Source organism: Rhipicephalus sanguineus, chromosome 6 (genome assembly GCF_013339695.2).
Source record: "Rhipicephalus sanguineus isolate Rsan-2018 chromosome 6, BIME_Rsan_1.4, whole genome shotgun sequence".
Lineage (NCBI taxonomy): Eukaryota > Metazoa > Arthropoda > Arachnida > Ixodida > Ixodidae > Rhipicephalus > Rhipicephalus sanguineus.
The window spans coordinates 410,268-433,810 of record NC_051181.1 but is presented as its reverse complement, the minus strand read 5'-3'; the positions used below and the strand labels follow the sequence as shown (position 1 = coordinate 433,810).

The 23,543-nt window shown below is 49.5% G+C and overlaps 1 protein-coding gene across 1 annotated transcript in view; it reads left to right on the top strand.

Moving 5' to 3' along the window:
- Positions 1 to 23,543, top strand: part of LOC119395564 (microsomal glutathione S-transferase 3) — a 111,685-nt gene that overhangs the window by 42,804 nt on the left and 45,338 nt on the right. Inside the window, exons 4-5 of the mRNA XM_037662538.2 lie at positions 20,157 to 20,214; positions 22,220 to 22,292. Coding sequence (XP_037518466.1) covers positions 20,157 to 20,214; positions 22,220 to 22,292 — 131 coding nt within the window. The remainder of the gene's footprint in view (positions 1 to 20,156; positions 20,215 to 22,219; positions 22,293 to 23,543) is intronic.

Below are 23,543 nucleotides of genomic sequence, written 5' to 3'. Positions count from 1 at the left end.
AGCAGCTGCCGCGGACGTAAAGAGGCGACCATTATTTAGACACTTTGCATTAAGGAAACCGCTGTATACCTGAGTGTGTAAGATGGCTTTTGTGTCATAAGTCTGCACGAGAACGAAAAATTTGTTTTATCCGTTTGCGGTCAATGAAGCCACTACCAACAGCGAAACCACTCACAGGGCTTCGATCTGTGTAAGTCGGTGGGACCATTTCCGAAACTCATTTTTTAGCCAGAGCATGCATCTCCATTTGCAGAATTTGTTGCATGGCACACAAGCCCTTAGACGTTATAAATGCAGCATGTAAACGCGCTCATGCAGCGACGAGCTTAGTCTCGCTAGTGCGACCGGTCGCGTTGTTCGATTTTGGCTCATCAGAACCTGCGCTCGGCTCGTGGTCGAGTACGCTGTAGCTCGTACCATTCGCTCGTAGCATCTGCAGCACATGACATGCCGCCGTTGCTGTGTGTGGTTTGGTACATGAGGTGGCGAGTGAAGACATATACAAAAAAGAACAAGATAGACACTTCGAACGTTTATTACTGAAGACGAATGCGAGGTAGTACGAAAACAGAAACACGGGATACAAATTGTGCGCTTGCGACATCTAGTATCATCGCACCCCAAGTACCATATTTGCGTGCGTATAACCGACGCCAATAATTGACAAATCTTGGAAGGGAACTTAAAGAGAAAAGGTGGAAGCGCGTGGCGCAATTTTTGGCGCGATTTACGCGCGTTTGGAGGGTCGCGCGCGTCATTTTGACGAACGCTATCTCAAAATCGCGCCGCCGCGTCTTCCTACTCGAAGTAGAAAAGAAAACGCCTCGTGCAGCGCATCGCCCGCTCGTCCGGCAAGCTGAGTTTAGGGTGCAGGCGCGTGTTTGTTTGGTTTCTTCCGATGCCTCCAGATGGCGCTGACCTCCGCGCATTTCGAAGGAACTTTTTGAAGTCAGCGTAGGCTTTTGACGAAAATGTAGCAACCCGGCAAACGCGGCGCAAAAACGCTGCTGCTGAAAAACGTTCATTACCATGAACGTTTTTCATTTGTCAGTCTAGTCAAGTGTAGCTATTCAAAACGTCGCTTATCTCGTTTTCTTGAGCCATTGCTCAATCACGGCTGTGATGTTTTTATAACACGTACGCGTGTGTGTGTATGTGTCATTTGTTTAAGTGTCGTTGGTTCATCAATATTGAATGTTTTCTAAAATCGTTGGAATTTCTTGTGTTTACCAAAAATAAAAAAAAATTAAACAACAATGATGTTTGACCCTACAATTCTGCTCCAAAACTAGCTTGCATTCCTCCGAAACACACATTTTGGTGCTCCAAAGCTGCTCCAAAACAGCATTATTCCTGCTCCGTGAGCTGCTCCAAAACACTCAAGCCCGCTTCCACCCCTGAAGATGGCACCCAAGGTGTCTGAGAAACAGCAAACAAAACGAATACATCCTAATGTAAGAGCTTGAAAAAAAAAAAAAACGAGCGTGTGGAAAAAATCCAAAACTGAAAAAAATTAAGATTGACAAGCACTTCGCAGCGCAGCCATCTAAAGGAGATCTAGATCCAACATTCACTATTGTGCAGCAAAACTGACTGATGCAAGAATTGCCTTTTTTCCTGATGGGAATGATTGAGCCAGTGCATCCCTTCCATGTAGACGCGCTGTACAGCCACACAAAGCACAGTGGAAGAGGGCCATAGCTGCAATGTGTTTTCGTTCTGCACTGTTGTATGATAGTTTTGCTTGTCAGTTATCGCGGCTTACCACCGCTCCTCATTCGGTCTTCCCGTGTCCGAAACAATGGCTCAGAGGCTGAAACGGGAATGCAGAAGGCCAGAGCCATCGCAGGGGCAGAGAAAAAGACAGCACATTGCGCCATGCATGCACAAAATATCACACAACCTAAAGAAGGTTGCAAATGGGCACCGTGTGCCAGTGGTCTTCTCTGCTCCAAACAAGCTTTCGAGGCTCTGTGCCCACATTTCTTCGAGAGGTGTCAAGGCTGTGTGCGACAAGAAGCATGCGAAGCCTTTCCTGCGTTGTGCCGTGGGCACTGTTTACGAAATTCCCCCGAGCTGTGGCAACGTCTATATGGGCCAGGCAGGGCGCTGTACAAATGGACGTTTAAGGGAGCATTGTTTATCAATTAACAATGGAACAGGGTCTCATTTACCTTTCCGTTGTGCTTTGTGTGGCTGCACGCCGCCGTTTGATCGCACGCGTCTACTTCGAAGGAGCCGGGATGCGCTGGCTCGAGAATTGCCGGAAGCCTTTCACATCGGGAAGAAAGGTGATTCTTTCGTCGGCCGATTTTACTGCACAATAGTGAATACGAACTGTTGGATCTAGATCTCCTTTAGATGGCTGTGCTGCAATGTGCATGTCAATTTCATTTATTTAATTTTTTGTTTTTTTCCCCACACTCGTATGCTTCGAGCTGTGCGCAGGCTTGGGTTTCTTTTCAAGCTCTTACGCTAGGATGTATTTGTTTTTTCGCCGTTTCTCAGACACCTTGGGTGCCATCTTCTGTTGATAACTTGTCTGTTTTTCTCTGCACGTGCAGTGAGTGAAATTGTTCTGCGCATGTCCTCCAACAGCCTTTTATATTGTAAATAACTTGGCTGTGAGTTGGCGTTCTTCCAGTCTCTTCTCGGTTCTAACTTTCAGCCACGTCTTTCAGGTAACCACATCTGTTACTATGGCAACAACATCAACAATACGTTGGAAAGGACAAGCCTTCCTTACGTAGGAGCTTTCAGCTCATTTCATTGGGGCTCTCTGAAATGTCACAGGGCGAGTGAAATGTCATGTGACCCCGCAAAAATCGAGTTGAGGGTAGGCATTTTTTTTCTTGTATTTTGAATTTTCTAGATTGAATAACTTTGGATTGCGTACCGCTATCACTGCCGTTCTTGCTGCACTAACCTGTCCATACTTTGGTCTGTGCAACCCACGAGTAAAAAAATGGGGCGTTGAAGATTGTTGGAGGGCCCCTTTAAAGGCCAACTCCGGCGATTTTTCAGCCATGTCAAAGTAATGGTGCTTCTATGTTCCTGAGACGCTCCTGTTACGGGCCCGATAGCAGAAATACTCGGCAAATTGGAGAATAATTTTAAGTAAGCAAAAAAGCGCAACACCAAAACCGAAACCCAACCGAGTGTACTGTCTACGTATGACGTAGACGTTGTTACGAACGAACCGGAAGTCGTGCAAGGCATGCCGGTCACACCGGCGCGGAGTATGAAAACTGACAGCCGGGACGACCAGCGAAGCGCCGGCCAAACCAACACTGTCTGTCGCCTTGTGCGCAGCAGACGCTCGCTGTAGCGGCCTAAGCGCCGAAGTTAGCGGTGCCCTCAGCTGCGTCACTTCCGCCGCCTTGCCAACACTGACGTCACAGACGCAATGTTGCCAGGGAAGCAAGGAGGGCGTTTGCAGACAATCTTTAAAATTCATTTGCAAACAATCTGCGCATGTCTCAAGCCTGTAATTTGGCATAAATGACAGAAACGAGCAAAGGAACGTACGTAGCAAATTTCACTGAGATCCATCGACCTCGAAAAATCGCCGGAGTTGGCCTTTAAGTGCGCCACAAGAAAGTATAGCTGGTGCCGTGACCTCGAGGTTCTTGCACAAACTTGGCGTAATGTCATAGACATCGATAGCATCTACTAGGGCAGGGGTCTCAAACATGCGGCCTGCCAGGGCCCGGCACTACATCGACAAGCTGCTGAATCGTTGCAGTGTTCGGAAGTACCTACTTGTGCGGACACCTTTTCTCCTTAATGAAGGTGAGCTAGTCCAGTAGAGGATGAACAGCTACAATCGACCATTAGGATCACCTCCACACAAGAAGTTAATGTGGGCATTTCTTCTCTTGTCACAGCTAAGCCTTGCTGCAGGCATCAAGTCAGCGTATTGAGAACTTTCGCTCCTATTTTGTGCTTTGCAAGGAGTTTTATGACTTTGCTAAATGGTACCCACATTATTTTCTTGCCAATTGCGATTAATAATGCTTTATTTGGGTAAGATACAGAGGCGTGACTGGTTTCAAACATCTTTTTTTTTTTTCGGCATGCACCCTATGAGGTCACCATGTGTGGAAACATAACCGTGGCAGAAAAACTGTACTTCAGATTTTAGTCGTTCTAGAAATTGGTACTGTAGTGTGCACGTATCTCACAGGAGTACGGCCACTAGCGTGGGTTTGGACTTGCGGGCCACAGGGCCGCCTTTGCCGTCACCTCGTGTGAACTGGTGCGCCGCTGCACACGTACGTTCGAGCTCAAAGGCGCTGAGTGCAACGTGGCAAGTACACAGTACTGCTGTCGAGATCCGCAACACTTTATTGCCTGCGGCAACACCACAAAACGCAGTACAACGCCCGCTCCCAAAGGCGGCGGGAGAAGCAAAACAGGCTTCACCCCGCCACGGGCGAAAATACAACACAACGGGTGCCACTAGCACGTCTCCGCGGGCAAAGGGCTCACGGCGACACACCGCTGAGGGAAAACGGTCCCTCCCGACTATGCTGCACACTCTCACGATCCGTGACCACAGGGCGCGATCGCTCGAGTGAGGGCTAACTCCGCGCGCGTTGGCTTCGATAGGTACGTTTTCGGCGTGGTATGACCACGCGCAAATACACCGCACCGCTCTTCAGCCTAGCGTTCGCAAAAGGACAACGTAAGGTAAGCGCTCGTTGCTGGCGCAAGGCACCATTAGCGAACTCCGTCCGAGCGAGCCCAAAAAGAGGAGCCGACGGACGGGAGAGAAAACACGTGCTTACCCTACGAGGTCCAGAGAGAGTCGCACTCACTCCTGCTGCGCGAAACGTCTCGCAAAGATGCGAGACTCGAGCGCAGCGCCGCCGTCGAGGTCTCACGCCGCGAGAGAGAAGGTTAACATCACTCCCCTGCTCGCCCAGCGCCGTAAGACGGCGGAGGAAGGGAGCATCGTATGATTGGACACGAGGATGGCAGAAATAGGCGAAAAACCCACGCAATGGCGACGTGCAAGCCTCAATCCCCACATCCCCCTCTCCTAAATTTGCCCTTTACCGGTCTGCCAAGGCAGCCGGCGGTCACACATGCAGTTAAAATAACACTGCTATGAGCAACCACTAGCCTCATCCAGCCCAGTCGCTGCTGTCAAAGGGAAAGCAAAAAAAAAAAACACTTTCAAGGATACAAGGAAACAATGGAGCTTTATATTCGAAGAGAGAAAAAAAAGAGAAAACGGGGAAAAAAAAGAGAAAAATACGGGGGAAAGAAACTGAGAAGAAAAACAAGGGAAAAAAGAAAAGCATAAACATCAATCAAATAAAGTTCTCGTCACTGAGGTCCAACAGCAGGTCGTTGACACCGTCGTCAGCGTACGGTGCGCTCGCGGCAGCCGCTGGCGGCGCGGTACCGACGAGGGCCGCAAAGTTCGGACTTGTCACCATCCTTTCTATGCACAAGGTCGTGAGGTCCTGGTCGGGAAGCGCCAGGGGCGGCGCGGTCGGGGTCGGCGCCTGGTGACGTCTGCTGTCCCGCGCCGCCTTGGTCTTGGCCACGTGCAGGGCCCCCTGATAGTGGCTCTTGAAATACACCGTGACACCACAGAGGGCGCAAGCCTGTAGCCCAGGAGGATCCGGCAGCCGAGCGCCCTGCGACCGCACATCGGCCTCCGTGATCGTACGGCCGCAAAACGGCCACGGGACGTGGTCCAGCAGCATTTCCCGCCGCACCCGTCGCTGCGCCTTCCACGGCAGATCGCTCACGAAATACCGTGGCATTTCTTGGTCGTCTTGGTGTGTCCAGGTGGCCACACTTCGCTGCTCTGGCGTTGTCCGCGGCGGTGTTGGCGCTGCGGGCTCAGGCTGCCGCCGTGGCTGCTTTGGCGCTGCGGTTGCGTGGGAAGGCGCAAGGCGTCCTTCGTTCCTCCCCCCCCTCCCCGCATAAGCACCAGTATTCACGAATCCTTCCGCAGGCACAATAAATAAAATACGGAAAGAAAGTAAAGAGAACTCAATGACAGTCAATATGCAGCAAACACAATTGAAAAAAACGTATTAAATACACATGAGTATTCAAATAAAACAGAAAACACTAGCAGCAAACTGGGCGGGCCGACTTTTTTACAAGCACTGGCCGTAAAGAAGCTAGCATACTGAGGCTAGAAAGTAACTGAGGGCCTTCGGTTGCAGAAAACAGAGTCCACCGTCCGGCGCGAAATCACAAAGGTGACCGCTTCCTCAGATTATACCGATGCGGGGTCTGAATGCGGTCCGCCGCACCGGGTGTGCCCCGTTGCTTGCGCGAAGTGCCACAGGGCGTTGGCGCGAGCTCGTCAGACCGTGATGCAAAGGCTTTCAGGTCTGCAATATGGGCACGGCTGAGTTTTCCCGAAATGGAATCTTTCAGCAAGTACGCGAGTGGAGTCCAAGCTTTCTCCACTCGGTACGGACCAAGCCACTTAGGAGCGAGCGAGGCTGAGAACCCCTTACTCGCATCGCTAAGGGCGTGGTTGCGCTTCAGGACAAGATCACCCACCTCAAATGCTAGGTCGTGATGCTTGTGGTCATATTGGGCCTTCTGCTGAGCCCTAGATGACGCCAAACTTTGCCTTGCTTTACAGAAAGCTCGACAAAGCCGGTCCCGAAGCTGTGACGCGTAAGCAGAACAGTCTGCCTGCTTCTCCTCGTCCCCGAGCTGGCATTGAATGACACTGGTCACCGGATTGGCCAACTCCCTTCCAAAATTTAAGACTGCGGGCGAGAAACCAGTCGAGCGACTCTTGGAGGCTCGGATTGCGAATGCGAGCTCGCTCAAATGGTCTGCCCAGTCTCTTTGACTTTCGGCAAAGGCCGCCAACATTGGTTTGAGCATACGATTGATGCGCTCCGTCAAATTGGACTGGGGATGGTAGGGTGAAGTTGTGCAGTGATCAATTCCAAGGGAACGGCACGTGACACCAAACACCTGAGCGGTGAAATACGAAGGGACTATACATGCACTAGCCGCACACCCGCTCCGCACATGGCGGGACACCTGCCGCCCGCAACGGAGGGCTCCTGTGACGTCACGAAGAGCGGTTCTAACTTTTTGCAGCCACCCTGCCGGCTTGCCAGGCTCGCCTTTCATTGGCTGCTCGAAGGCGGCCCGGCAGCCGCCTTCACAGCAAACATGGCGCTTGCTCGAAGCGGGCGCGAGGCCTATCGCTGCAGCGATGCAAAAAACTGCTGATTTTATCGTTGTGATCATTATAAGCGCTATACAACTCCCGCGGAGATGTTCATCGAAGGTAGCCAGCCCGTGTGCACCTCCTGGCCCCGCCAGTGCGTGCGATCGTCAACGGAACGAAGAAACGGCCGCAGTGTAAAAAGTGTGTTGTGGTGATGCGAGTGTCGTCGTTTCGTGTCTTTCTTCGTACTGTCCGTCTTTCAAATGTAATCGCAAAGAATTTAGAGGATTTCCATCACGTAATCATGCACTGTGCTAAGCCAAGATATGCGTTCAGTGCGCGCCGAAGTGAAAAGTGCTAAATCCCGGCAACAAGTGTTCGCGTCGGGTGTGTTGTGTGTGTGCCGTTTGTCGCGGCAAATAGTAGTCGAGCCGAAGCTTCAGCAACGATAATACGATCAGGATGGGCAAGTTTTATTGCTCCGTCATTGTCGTCATTCGTAATGCGCAATGTCGTGCAAGTGTTGTTGTGCTCGATGGTATGTGCTGTGGTGAAACTTCTGCGCACCGTGTCACATCTGAGCAATTCTGTCCAGTGCTGTGGAGTGTGTTCAAGAAATGGAAACTGTGAAATATTTAGGAGCGCGGTACTAAGTTTTCGATTTGTGTGGTTGCGTGCATGTGCCCTGAAGTGGAGGTTGCATACAAGCCATTATCGCGCTTGTCTAACCCATTGAGACGAGCATTATGATCGACGTTCCATAAATACGTGAAATTTACATAATTCAATGCCAAAGTTCCGTAGACCAAATTTAAAGCAAGTGGAAGTGTTACAATAAATTATGATGTACTTGAGAGCAGTTGTTATTGCAACAGAAATAATTATATCATTACTGCACAATTGGTAATGCTATATATCTTCGTAAACTGAGTCCAATGACCACTCAAGTTACATTCAATAAAGATTTAAAAAAAAAAAAACAGATTTTGAAAGTCCTTTATTGTAAAAAAAGACAGGGCGTGCAAACACTGACACAAGAAGGAGGTCAGGACACCACAAACGCCGACTAACAACTGAAGAGACGCACAACCGCTGAAAAGAAAGAAGGCACGAAAACTTATCTGCGCATGCCCATGCAACAGGCGAACCTATCAATCCGGCACGCGTGGTGGTCTACTTGGAAGATAACTGTTAAGGCATTTGATTTCATCTTTATGCATGGTATTCGACGGTTGGCTCACGCATGCGCTACCACTATTCTCGATATGCCATGCTTCAATCATCAGGCGCGTTTCTTCATTTCTATGACGGTACAACACTGCGCATTCATCGAATTTTGGCGTGCACTTACAATCTCGACAATGTAAAGATAGATTAGAAGGTGAGCCTCCTGTTAGCGATCTCTTATGTTCCAACAATCTCTGGTTAATGCATCGGCCCGTTTGTCCTACGTAGAAGCGGTCCCAGCTGAAAGGGACCTTATAAACCACACTCGTACGGCAATCAGTGAATTTGTTGGTGTGTTTTATGAAACAAATATCTGTCCGCTTCTTGTCTTTTATTCGCTCATTCTTCCTCTGCACAGCGGCACAAATCTTACCTAGCTTATTGGCAGCCGTGAAAACAGCATTAACTCCGTATCTACTTCCTACTTTCTTTAGCCTGTGAGATATGCAATGAACGTACGGTATTCCGTACGCAGCAATTGAAAAAGTAAGCCTCTTTTCCAAAGGAGGACATCGCGTCGCAATAGGCTGAAATACTTTCCCATCTAATTGGATGAATACGACAATGATTTGTCGCTCTTGTCGGTGGTAGATGTTGTGTGGTTGACCAAAAGTAGCCGAAGGAACTTGTCGACAATCCTGCGTGCCGATCACCTGCCCTTGGCAGTTGTTGAGGTGTTCTGAGCAAATGAGAATAGGAGAACCTTCCAAGTAGGCATAACGATTAAAGCCAGCACGATGTGCACGTTTGCATGAAGATGTTGCGCAGCTTTCTAAAAAAGATCCTGAGCTATTCCACTCTGTGAAAGTGGATGACCAGCGAAGCTCTGTAGCGTACTGATTGATTTATTACATTGATTCATTTATACATTTATTAATTCTCTAAATTCAGCATATGCCCCTTTAAAGCAATTCCACCTCAATTCGTGTGGGCAAGAAGTGCAGTGTGCAGGTTATTTATGTATGTTCATTTATGTACGTGGTTATTTGTTTGCTGGTGTATTTATTTGCTTTTTTCTGTTTATTTTTAGCATTTTTAGTGGACCAGTACTGAGTAGTGTGGTTTGCCCGATTTCTGTGGCACGTACCTGCTAGGGGATTTCTGTTGACTAGATAACTGTTTGCGGAGTTACAACAAGTTCATATTTCCTATTTCCTATTACTCTCAGAGTTGCAGTCATGTCAACCAATTTGCCTGGTGCGTCAGCTGCCGTTTGCACTCAGTCTGGGAAGCCATAGAGTTTCCTAAAATTAAATAGAGGGGACTCTGGCGCTGCGATCGTTCAGCTACCATGGGAATGATGGGTAGTACACAAATTTGCCTAGTCTTCGTGCTTGCGGCTTCAAACGTACTTGTGGCTTTGTTTATTGCTGTGTTTTGCCGTTCATTTCGGATAAAAAAATAGACCGTTGTGAACTTCGTGACCAGATTGGAATTGGTGAGCCTAAAAAGGTTAGAGTAAAGAAGTGGAACTGCTGACTTTTGCTGAACTTCGTTTTGCGACAAAGCGGATGCAGCCAAAGCGGAGCCAAACGGAGCCGAAAGAACGAAGTTTAGACAAATTTGTGTACTACCCATCATTCCCATGCTGGCTGAAGCGTCATGCGTTGCAGCTCCCATAGACACTAGCGCCAGAGTTCCCTCTATAAGTATTGTAGGAAACTCTATGTGGGAAGCCACAGCCGCTTTATTTAAAATTTGAATGCAAGGCCAGTTGATGATAATTTTCTGTTCAGCATGCAAGTGTTCGTAAAGTTGCAGGTGGCTGACTTATATACAGCCTTGCTGGAAAACACTTGGAGCATGCTTACACTTCAACGTTTAGTGTGCAGTACGATAGCATGAGCAGGCCCCATTCACATTGGCTTGCCACGCTTCATTTTTCAGTGGACACCTGAACTATGCTGTGAAGGATTAAACGTCTGTGCACATTGTGGAATATAAGCCGTTTTAACTCTCCTAGGGCGCCAACTGCAATTACAGCTGCGGAGTACTTACTACGTGTCTGTAAAGCAAAATGCACTCCAACATAGCTGCATTTTTCGATGCTGTGGCTGTTGTTGATGATGATGAATTATAGCTGTGCACTTTGTAATGGTCTGGCACATCTAAACTACCCACTGGTTACACAGTTGACATAGTGTGATGCCTGCATCAGTTCTATGCTTCTACCACGCATTATTACATCTGTCATTCTGACTCCTCACCCAAGATGACAATTTTGTTGGCTCTTTTTCCAAAGCAGTTTCAAGCATTGGCGTGGCTCTGTTGTGAAATACTTGACTGCCACACAGAACACTTGGGTTCGATAGCTGTTCAACCCCTCATGTTTATTCCTTGCATCCATTGAGATTTTTTCGCTAATGGACAGCACTGCTGACACCGACATCGCATTTTCTGCATCACGTGCATCTCAACACTATGGCCTGAAAAGCTTACAATATTGTTTAGGAGTGCACGAAGCCAGAATGCTAGGGTTCAGGTACTGAAGGCCACTCCTGTCTTAGTATTTCACAAATTCAAACAAAACGTTATTTTTTATGGTAGTTGAAAGCAGCCAGGCAACACACCCATACTTGCTGATGAGCTTCATGAGATAATCGCTAATGTAGTGCAAGTCATAGTATGTTAGTGATGGTGAGACATTGCATTGCTGTTCCTTTGAGCAATTCAGTTCATCAAGTACCTCCTAAGTACATCCAATTTGCTATTCGGCATTGTTGACATCCGATGTGTGGAACTGCATCATAGGTCTGCTTTTCTTGACAGTGTGGTCATGGGCTGTTACACCACTGGCATGAGGTGCATCATTGCCTTCACACATGGAGCTCAGTCCCCCGAAGACGGCCTCACTTGAATTGCCATTCAGTTTTCTTGTCAAGACATATCGACACCCCTGCTTAGGAGGTACTGCGTCATCTGCACCATAAATATGATAGTGCGTAAGAAAACATGAAATGCTTCGTCCAAGAAGCCATCCTCTCATGATATAAGCAAACACTCTTGCATGCTCTTCTTGAAACAGCTCATTTTCCAGCCTGAGAAACCTTGCTGTTATGAAATAGGTATCTAGCAGTCACACCCGCTCCAAGTTATCGTAAATGTTTAACAGTTTTATTTTCTTCATAAAGCCAGTTGTAGAGCCTGCTTCCTCGAAGGTGCATGCAGCTGAGTTGCTATGGGAGCTAGCTTGCAGATGCTGCAATCACTTGTGGTGAGAATACTTGTGTGGCTCGAAGCAAATTCATCTTTTCCAGATTTGACAGCTAGACCGGCTTCAGCATCAAAATTTCTAGTAAGTTCTGCTGTTTTGTCCCTCTGGACCTTAGAATGTGTCAAGGGTCAAAACTAAAAAAACTGACTCTGTCGTCCCATGGCTGGCTCACAGTTGTGGACAATCAACAACTTTACAGCTGAAATGCCGTTTTGTTTGCCATGTACTTGTTGGTCACTATATACACTACTATAAATCCACTCGACTCCACTGCTGCTATGAATTCTTTGACCCAGGCAAGGAGAACCTTCCCAGTGAGTTGATGTCTTGTAAAGAAAACTATCGATCCACGAAGGAACCAGACCGATAGCCGTTCATTGTTCCAACTACTTCTCCTTCTTTTGCAGTGCTCACCTGCACGCATTCATTACTTCATCTTTTTCTACATAATCCCACCCCCCAGTAGAGCTGCATAACTTGAGCTTATAGAATTTGTGTGCAGCTTTTCTTAAAAACTTGCTTTCTTGGGCTTTCACTCGGCGTGCTCGAATTATGCCATCTTGACCAGGGTAAACGTCTGTATGATTCGCCCTAAGGACCACCTGTCAGAGTGCGAAGCTCCTTGATCACCAAATCGCCTTGACCAGACTGCTACTAGGATATGCTGGGCAAAGGTGAAGTGCCCGTAATAGGTGCTTCTTCTTCCACTGGATCTACTGGTTATCTACCAGCTTCTGACAGTATCTCAGCTTCTTGCTGTCACGTCGAGTAGCCTGAGCACTTCGAGCTTCGTAGTCGTTAGTTCGCTATGGAGAAGCCAGTGATGAGCATTTAGTGCCTGTATATGTGCAGGTCAGTGTTTTTGAATTAAAAACAGCATCTTCCGCCAACACTATAATCTCAGTTTGTTCATTTTCGAGTTTGCACTTTCCCAGCACCTTGCGTAACGATGACTTGTGTTAGATGTAAAACGATGATTCGGGAGACGTGAGGGAAAGACTGGCAAGAACAACGGCTACTTTAACAGAACAACATTTATTTAGATAAAGTAAAGAAAACTGCTGGAGAGACAAGAATACGGCGTCTCTCCAGTTGCACAACCGTCCCTCTTCTGCCTCCCCCTAGGGTCCGTGCACAGTCGCACACCCGTGCTCACCACAGGGGGTTCACTTCGGTGTCACGTTACAGCTCCGGCCACGGGCCGGCTCGGCTTGCACAGTGGTCGTGGCCTGGCACCATCTTTCTACCCTGTCTCGCACAATAAGAGCGCGCTCACTCGGCCGTCCTGCAATTACAGACCGCCCCGGTTAGAATCGCTGTCTGAAGTACCCGTGTCTTTCTCGTCCTGGCCCCACAGCTTTAGCTTGTCCACAGGAGCGATGCTGCTGTACGCTCGCCTCCCGCGCCGTGCACTGTGCAGCATCCCAATGCGATATCAGTCGTTGGGCAGTTTTTCCGTGATGACGTACGGTCCTCTGTATTTCTCCTTGAGTTTTCTTGATTCACCACAAGCTGTAGGCTCTCGCTCAACCAAAACGACATCTCCCGGTTCGTAAGTTGGCGCTTCTGGACGTTTCTTGTTGTATTTTGCCTGCTGTTTCCGTTGGTCTTCGCAAATGCTCTCGGCCGCAGATGTTCGCTTGGCCTCTACCTGATGGTCGAATTCCTTGGCAAGAGTGTCATCCACGCAGTCGGCGTTGATGTTTCGTGGCCTATAGTTGAACAGCAGTCCAAATGGAGTGGTCTTCGTAGCTTGATGAAGCGTGTTGTTGATTCCCCACTGCACCTGAGGTAAAGTCGTGTCCCAGTCTTTGCCGTCTGTGTTCTTCGTCAAGCTCGCGACCGCTGGGGTAATCATGCGATTGTATCGCTCGACTTGACCATTAGCTCGTGGCGTCGCAGTGGCGTTTTTCATCTGCGTGATGCTGAAGGCGTCACACGTTGCCTTGAATTTGGCGCTCGTGAAGGCAGTTCCGCGATCGGTGATCACCTTCGCATGCCCTTTATCTGCATAGGAAAGCCGATATGGGCGAATACCTTACAAGTTCTTGGGCTGTAGTTTCGATCTTCATTTCCGCTGCATTGGTGCAGCCAATCTCTGCGGCGCTGTCGGCAAAACAGTCGCGATACTCCTCGATGAGCCGGTTGAGTTTCTCACGGTGCTCCGGTGTGATGCTTGAGCCCGTTTTGACATTCGCGCTCACCGTTGAACATGGTTGCGTGGCACTGCAGCTTGATTTCACGTCCTGCATCAGCTCTTCATCGAAATAGCACACCTCCGCTCGCACAACCCGCTCGTTGGCTTTTATGTTGAGTACCTGGTATGAAACGTTCATCACAGGAATGCACGTCTCATTCGCTGCATCCACGTTGACAACGCAACGTGGTCTGCAATGTTCGCACCCCTCTTGGCACCTGAGTTGGGCGTCCGCAAAAACATCCGCGTTGGGTTTGCTGCCCGTAACGTAGAGCTCAACAAATCCAACGTAGTTCGGCAGAACCACCGTCGAATCTTTGGCCCAAAGGCACACCGGGCGCCTCGGAAGATCCGGAATTTCGATGGACTGTAGCGTGTCGTCACCTTCATCTACATTTTTCTCCTCCTCAAAGATCCGCACGGTGTCCCGTCGCCTCACAATCGTAATGCGAGGTTGCTCAGTGAAGGGCTGTCCCACGATGACAGGAGTTGGCTGTTGCTTGGTTGACTGTGAGGTTCATGTTCGCCTCACCACACGTGTCACACGTCCTGACCCGTAGCCGCCGGTGGTCAGCGGCTTCCCTATCAATGAGTATTTGATCCCGATCCGATCTGCATCCTAACGCCGAATAGTGACACACTGACTGCCAAGGTCAACGTACGCTCTCAGTTCGCTCCCGTTGACTTTAGTCAGCATGAAGTACTTTTCGTTGGCCGCGTGCGCTGCACGGATGTTAAGATCTATCACGCTTTGAAAGAGGCTCGACCCGCTTTCCCTTTCCCTGCAGTTTTGGGCTTCATGTCCACTTCGGTTACAAATGTTGCACCTCGCCCTCCGCTGCGGACTCGGGCAGTTGAGAGAGAGATGACCGTATTCGTTGCAGTTAAAACAACACAACCCTCCTTTTTCCGGAAGGGGGGGTTTTCCTCCTCAGTCCGGACGGTTCGGTCTCCCTCCTCGATTCTGAGTTTGTTGGTTTTGTTGACTCTTGTTCAAGGCCGTTTCCGCGGCTCGGTTTTCCTTGTTGCCGTGGCCCGCAAGATTCTGAAATTCGCTCGCCCTCGAATGTTTTATGTCCCGGGAGCCGACGGCTCTCACACACTCTTCGAGGCGCTTGAGGCAACACAGAAGCTCCTCCGGAGAGTCATACGTGCGTGTGCTGATGGCTTGGATGACGTCCTGATTGTTTAGGCCAGTGATCAAATATTCGATACAAACCTCATCGCTCATGTTGCAACGACATGCTTTTGCCAATTTGTCATAATAGTAGCACTCAGTGGGCTCACCTCGCTTGTAGATTCGGTCCTCCATTTCCTGGTGAAGCCTCTGCATTCCTGCTGTCGTGGGGAACGCATGTTTCAGCTCCACCTTCCACTCGGGCCAAGTTTTGTTGACAGACAGGAGGGAGTCGTACCGCATCTTCGCCGGTCCGTGCAACTTTGCGAGCGCGTGGCAAGATGTTACTCTTCGGTCCAACGGCAGACTTCCGCTAGGTCATCCACACGTCGAATCCACGCATCAACGATTGGCGAGTCAGACGAAGTTGGGTCGAACAAAGGGACCAGGCGCGATGTCTCTCCCACGCCGATTACAGGCATGGCTACTGTCTGTTGCGACTGGAGCTGCACGATCCCGTTGATGGCTTCTCTCACTGCTGCTTGTACGGTGGCTTGAAGGACTGCCGTCATGTCGAATGCTGGTGCGGGTGTCGTAGTGGTGCCGCTGGTCAATGTGCTGTCGGGCACGCCTCGGCTTGTGCTGCCTTCTCCGCTGTCGGTGCTCCACCATTCGCCATCTTCTCCACTTGTCGGAGCCATTGGAGATGTTCCATTGCGAGTGACAGGCATGGTTGGGCTCAATGGTTGACTCTGGGTGTACGCTATCCCACTTCTGAATTGTTAGATGTAAAACAATGATTCGGGAGACGTGAGGGAAAGACTGGCAAGAACAACGGCTACTTTAACAGAACAACATTTATTTAGATAAAGCAAAGAAAACTGCTGGAGAGACAAGAATACGGCGTCTCTCCAGTTGCACAGCCGTCCCTCTTCTGCCTTCCCCCTGGGGTCCGTGCACAGTCGCACACCCGTGCTCACCACAGGGGGTTCACTTCAGTGTCACGTTGCAGCTCCGGCCACGGGCCGGCTCGGCTCGCACAGTGGTCGTGGCCTGGCGCCATCTTTCTACCCTGTCTCGCACAACAAGAGCGTGCACACTTGAGTGATCGCAAGAGCCTCTTCCGACCATCCCAACAAGGCGCACCAAATTGAGAGCTCTTCAAGACGTTCTGAATGTCCTGGAAATCTCGATGCTGTCGTTGAGTTTCTCAGTGATGTGTAAATCACTCGATCTTGATCCATAGGAATATCCTTAGGCACTGCTTCAGCGTGACCTAACTCCAGATATTGCCAGATGACTGTCATATCGCTGCAACAATCCTTCCTTCATAGATAACCTCAGTGTTAGTCTTTGTAGACGTGAGAACACAGTTTCCCAGTTGCTTCTAAGTAGCGGTTTCTCATCTTCCTTCCATGGCAATGCCACAGTGTATCTGTCGTTTTTCTTGCTAATAGTTCGAAGTTGGTGATGCGCTGCCAAACGTGTTGAATGCAACCCGTGTCTCTCCCAGTACCCGAAAATTCAGTTTCACCGCAAGTTCTTCTGTGACGAAAGATTGCTGACTGCCTCCATCGAGTATCCCTTGGACGTATCGTGATCTGTCGTTTTTTATGACAAAGGCGCAGAAGGTCTGCAGCTACACTTTGCTGTAATTTCTCTCGCAACCGTTTGAAGAATCTTTGTTGGACAGCGTAATCATATGTGATGAGACCATTCCAACTGCGCTACCAGAAGCGTCCACTGGTCAAGAAGTGTTCGCTGTCATGGTCTTCCTGTAGTGAGGGTCGCAGATACCTGATGCGTGCCTTCTGTTACAACTTGAACAGAAGAGTCTGACTTGGCAAGACCATGCCTGGTGACCATGCAACGCACATCTATACCAGTAGTTGTCTTTAGCTAGCTTCTCTTTCTTAGCAAGAAGAGAAAGATTGGTGTCACAGGCTCGTGTTGCGTGCTCCTTCGATCGACAGAAGAAACACTCGCTCCAGGTGTATGATGCACTGTGCAGTACAGAAGCAGTGCTGCTGCCTTGAGCTCTCTGATGACTGAGGATGTTGTCATCGCCAGGTCATTGTGAGAATGGCTTACACTGCTCCCAGCTTTCCACTTCGATGCGTATGAACATGAGCAGCTCTTGTAACTCCGATTCTGACGTTGAAGCTGCCAGTGCCGGATCTGAGGCATTCGTCAGACCTATGTTGTCCTAAAGCCTGGCTTCACTTTGCACGTGTATATGACAGAACGACCTCGTACGGCAAAGACTCTCGTAGAATGTCAATCAACATTGCTCTGGAAAAAGGACTTTAGGAGAAAGTCCCGACCAAGAATCACAGGAACATTGAACCCTGGGAGATGAACAAAACGTGCGCGTCTCATTCGATCTCCCCATCTGACAGTCAACCTTGCGGCGCCAGCCAAATGGGCCACGCCTGTTGCAAGAGTGAATGTCGTTCGGCAGTCCTGCAAGCGCACCAAATGCTTCTGCAAGTAGGACAATACCTGTTCGCCGAACAACGAAGCGCTAGCGCCCGTGTCCAGCAACGCTGAAAATTCACGGCCGGCAATAGTGACCGGAATGAACGGCGCATGCGCACCAGCAAGACAGCTTGCCCTGTATGCAAAGGGTAGAAGCAAAGGTTCGGCCGCTCGTGCCTTCACGAACGACCCGCATTTCCGTTTCCCTGCCTCACAGGAGGCCTAGATCCGGTGCACTCCCTTGCTATGTGCCCTCTTTCACAGCAGCGAAACCAGCGGACTCCATCTCGGTCTCTTTCGCGAGACGGAGCAGCCTCGAGCTGCTGTGATAGGCTCGCCACGTTATCACAGGATACGTTACGACGAGCGTCAGCCACATTGCATTGGGTCGGATGGCGTCCCTTCGCGTGGGTTTCAGGTGGTGCAGCACAGGCTGCCCGCCTTTCGTGCGTGTAGGGGTCAAGAGCGCAAGCGCTCAACTCCCACGCACAGCTGCTGGCAGCCGCAAAGGCAGCGCCGTGTGGCTTGTGTTGTGGCACGGCCCCTCGCCATGCGCAGCGCGGCTCAAGGGCATCGCTGGCTGGCGGCGGCGGGCGATAGGCGCGCTACCGTCGACAATACAGGCGCCTGATCAGCATGCGGTCGAACTGTCGGTTGCACGGCTGACGGTGGGCAAAAGTCAGCACGGGCCAGAGCCTGCGCCCCGTCAATTCCACAGGGAACCGACTGAAAGTGCTGTGCCGTCGAACTGCCACGCATTTCGAAGGGTACTGCAGCAGTCGAAGGTGCCTGAGCGCACCGTTTGGATAGGGCAAAGGGCCCAGTCCGCAACGACGCGCCATCTTCAAAGGGAGCTGACAGGCGCTTCGTGTCTTCGCCACCACAGGGGGCTGCAAGACCTAAGGGTACACAAAGGTGCCCCTTGACAGAGGCACTGGCCTCATTCTCGTGCAACGCGACGTCCGCCACAAAAGCAACGGACAAAAATCCCGCGAAGCAGACATGTTGCGGCGAGCCCGAGACGCACAGGCGTACTGACTCGCTAAGAGCAGTCGAAAGCTTAATGAGCTTTTGATACCGCGTTGGGCGCCAGTGTAGTGTGCACGTATCTCACAGGAGTACGGCCACTAGCGTGGGTTCGGACTTAGTGAGCCACAGGGCCGCGTTTGCCGTCGCCTCGCGTGAACTAGCGTGCCGCTGCACACGTACGTTCGAGCGCAACGCGGCAAGTACACAGTACTGCTCTCGAGATCCGCAACACTTTATTGCCTGCGGCAACACCACAAAACGCAGTACAACGCCCGCTCCCAAAGGCGGCGGGAGAAGCAAAACAGGCTTCACCCCGCCACGGGCGAAAATACAACACAACGGGTGCCACTAGCACGTCTCCGCGGGCAAAGGGCTCACGGCGACACACCGCTGAGGGAAAACGGTCCCTCCCGACTATGCTGCACACTCTCACGATCCGTGACCACAGGGCGCGATCGCTCGAGTGAGGGCAAACTCCGCGCGCGTTGGCTTCGATAGGTACGTTTTCGGCGTGGTATGACCACGCGCAAATACACCGCACCGCTCTTCAGCCTAGCGTTCGCAAAAGGACAACGTAAGGTAAGCGCTCGTTGCTGGCGCAAGGCACCATTAGCGAACTCCGTCCGAGCGAGCCCAAAAAGAGGAGCCGACGGACGGGAGAGAAAACACGTGCTTACCCTACGAGGTCCAGAGAGAGTCGCACTCACTACCGCCGCGCGAAACGTCTCACAAAGACGCGAGACTCGAGCGCAGCGCCACCATTGATGTCCGACGCGGGGAGAGAGGAGGTTAACGTCACTCCCCTGCTCGCCCAGCACCGTAAGACGGCGGAGGAAGGCAGCATCATATGATCGGACACGAGGATGGCAGAAATAGGCGAAAAACCCGCGCAATGGCGACGGGCAAGCCTCAATCCCCACAGTATGGATATGTTTTGCGAAACTAAATTTCGTGACTGTGGCCCGCTAGCTGAGCTGTGTTTGAGGCCCCTGTACTAGGGCCTACTTAATTTCTCAATAAAAGTAAACCTATGTTCTGAGCAGGGCAAGTTTCAAGAAACATTATTGAGCCACTGTGGCCTGTGTACAAAAGTGCCATTTTTTGGCATCGTAGCAGGACGTACAGGGAAGGTTATGCACAAAACTAAGTAATAAAGTGTTGGCGCTCATTTTGTCTTCTAATAATGAACCTGCGATCGCAAAATGAGCGAGGATAAGGTTCCCAATGAGTGTAATATCAGTCTTGTTTCCAATTCAAGCTACATGTTAGATGTGCTGAGGGTGGAGCAAAGGGCAAATTCGCATAATCACCAAAGGCTTTCTTGGCTCTTACACGAGATAAACGAGAAGACAAACCGTCCAGCTGCCATAGCATTGATATATGCTGGGCAGCTGGATCTTGTTTTGGCAGAAAGTATTTCAGTAATTCAGCGGCCATAAGTACTCTCCATTGTAAAATAGTGTAATAACAATGTAATAGCATTTATTGACATTGCACAACTGGTACACAAGCGTGCAGTGATTTGGTTCTTGTAGGGATAGGTAGCTGAATAACAATAATAACAATTAGAGATTGCTTGTAAACGGACGTGTATATTTGAAGAAATATTAGTAGGAAGATAACGTTAAAAAAGAGGTGTTGTAAAACTGCATCTTTGGGTGCACCAGATAGCGTGCTCAGAAATGTTGCACCTTGCTTACCTGGTGTCACATTCTGTGTTGTGCAGCCTTGAGAGCTACCCACAGTTCCTGATGACGTTGTTCCTCGGTGGAGTAGAGTACCCGGTAAGTGCCTCTCACTTGTGCACTGTCACAGCTATGCTCCAGTACAGGTGAGTGCGTGCGAGGTTGCTGGCTCTGCTTGCAATCGCATTCGGAGCATTTATTTTAGTTCTTGCCACTCCTGTAGCTAGGAACATCGATTGAACCACTTGCATACCCCCGCGTTCTTCTACAAGAAAGAGGAAAAGGGGGCCCCCGAGCGAGCAGACGCAGCATGCCGCCGGTGCTAATTCCCGGAGCCGGCCCCAACAACACGTTGTTCCCCGAACACGGAGGAGGAGGCGCTGGCGCCGCGCGTAGGCGAGCTGTCGACGGCCGGCTGCAGGCGGGATAGAAAAGAATGCGGTGGTGCTGAGCAGCTTCCGCTACACTAAAATGCAACATTACAAAAGAAATACAGTAAAACCTCGTTAATTCGAACTTGGTTATTTCAAAATCCCGCATAATTTGAAGCGTTTCTGTGGTCCCGTATTTTGCATTGTAAATCTGAGTAGATAATTTGAAGCGGCGGTCAGCGCCAGCCCGGTTAATTCGAAAACTGTGGGCGCCATGTGCCAATTCCCGATCCCGATTTTGCCGCAAGTCCGCGGAAGCGACGGCCCTTAGGAGCCACAGGGCAATGCAGTGTAGCGGTATTAATGAGTGACAGTTGAAGCAACCCAGCCTCGCTGCTGCTAGCGCAAAAAGAAAGAAAAAAAGAAACACTGTCTCGTGGTCAGCTAAAAACATGCGCCTGCGGAAAAGAAGACGTGCTTCACCGCAACACAGCGGTGACACGCGGGCAGCATGTCGCATGCTTCTCGCAACGTCAACGCGTCATGATTTACCCATTCGTTTTGGGAAAAGAGAAGATAATAGAGGACGGTCTGACGGAATTCATGATGTATGCGAACCTCCGATATGCGGTTGCTTCGGCAATTTACACGTTTGCACTGCTGGCGGAGTTCTTGCCTGTAACGCCTACTTCGAAAACTCAGTGAAAACTTTAATGATCATGTTTTCCAGCCAGAACACATTACGGATTCCTTTACTCTGGCCATTATCATATTCTTTATTTTACCAGAAAAAATGGGCAAATGGCCGCATCATGACGCACTGAGGCTGCGAGGAGCAGGTGACATGCTGCCCGCGTGTCACTACTGTGCTGCAGTGAAGCATGCTGGTCTATTGGACCTCTATTTGTTTATTGATGTATTTGTCTATTGGCACTCTGTTTGCCTATTGTGTATTTGTCTATTGGCGTACTAGTAGTATATTTGTCTATTGGCATTCTATTTGCATATTAATATCAGTACTGTATTTGTGTATTGGAAATCTATTGGCCTATTTCTCCGCTCGGAACTCGTAATATCGGCATATCAAATAATGGACATTTGAGGACTGCAACATAGCAGCGCCTGTATAAAATGAACAAATTCTATTTGAAGGGAGGGACGGGCTATATTTATCATTATTACAGGATAACTTCATCAAATCGGCGATCTTCCCCGCAACAAGCTTTCCAGGCATGCTGTGCTTCCTTGTCGAATATATGCCACTGCACCCTTCTCTAGGTAGTGCCTGAAGAAAAGAAACAAACATAAAATACCAGGAAGTAAGAAAGGAAATATTTAGATGTGCTACTGAAAGAAAACTGAAGCATTAGAATAAAAAAAAATATGCAGATACAACACACTGTAGAATCGGCATAAGGGAGGTAGGATGCTCACTACAATCTCTTCTGTAGAAAGAGTGGCGCACGTCTGAACGCGAGAGTCACAGGTGACACAGTCCTCAAAAGACAAAGCGCTGTCTGTGCCTTCAGGCAGTTCCTGATCAATATGACGGGAGAGGCCTTGAGTGGTGTCGCAAAGTATGTTCGTCTGCACTATATTTCGTTAAACCGAAATGCATTAGCATTGGGTCCAATGGTGCCTTGGCAGGGAATTTAGAAAGTTCGTACAAATTAATATTTCGTTTATCAGACATTCGTTCAAGAAATTTGACTGGCCCTGTGTTTCCTCTGCAGAGACTTGCTGCCTGCGCTGGAGTGGTGTATCTAGCTGGCAGGATTGTCTATGCCATCGGCTACTCCACTGGAGGTACGTTAGTTTGTGATCTTACTTCAGCTGCCAGTATGTGGAAGAGTGGGGTAACAGTGTGCGGTTATTGGAGTTTTTCAGTTGGCGATTGCACATTCTCTCCGGCTGTTCTGGCTTTGTACATGTGCCAAGTCGCGTCTGTGGTGTATATATATTGTATACTTAACATGACATATGCTTAGAATAACAGAGAGCTGAGCTAGTTGGTAAGTATTCATTCTAAAAAGACAGGGCGTGCAAACACGGACACCACAAACGCCGACAGTCGGCGTTTGTGGTGTCCCGACTTCTTTCTCGTGTCCGTGTTTGCACGCGCTGTCTTTTTAGAATGAAGACATACGCTTGTTTTTAGCAGCTACCTTTTGACTATGTTTGCCGTCACGCTGCAGTTGGCTCTTCACAACTGGGCACAGCATTTATTGTCAGAGGTTGTTGCACTAGGATGTGCACACTGACAATAAATACTATTTTGACATTCCACTGCGATTTCTGTGACTTCTGTTGTCTCAGGCCTCTGTAGCCATACTGGATATATTGATACTGGCCTGCTGTAGTGTGCGGCAGTACCACTAGATGGCTGTGTGATTTATGTAGTGTACAAGAGCACTGACAGATGGCAGCGCAGCATGTACTGCTTCCTGTAACAAGGGCTGCCAATAAACCTGACGTCACTTGTCCGCCCGGAGACTCGGCTGTCGTGTCACTTACTCGCCCGATGCGCTCGACAGTAAAGGCCTTCAAATCCTCTTTGAAGGTGGCTGTTATTAATTGAAGTGTAATTATGAGAGAAAGGTGAAATGAAATAATGTGGAAGGTAAACAGAACTTACTCATGATGGGGACCCAACCCGCTGTTTACATTTCAGCAGCGTTTGCTGTTTTGCACCAGACAATAAGAATCTGCACCAGACAATCATGAACTTACTTTTATACCGCTGCAAGTGATCCCAAACACCAACTTTTCTTGCTCCAGATCTAATGCTGTTTTTCTTCTACTCCCTAAAATATGATGGAGTCGTTCCACTCTGTCAAGGTGGGGGACCAGTGGATCTTTAAAGAAAAGACACCACATTGTTAGCATAATGTTTTTTCTGCTGCACGTAGAAGAGTTTAATTTGAAAATTGTGTGCTTCTCTGAAAAATGCCAGTCGTTTCTGCAGCACGTCTTGCTCGTGGGCTCCTGGCCATCCTTTGGGTGTTGTGCTCTCGCTAATCGCTTGTGTTGAGCTTCTTGTTCACGGACCTCGGGTCT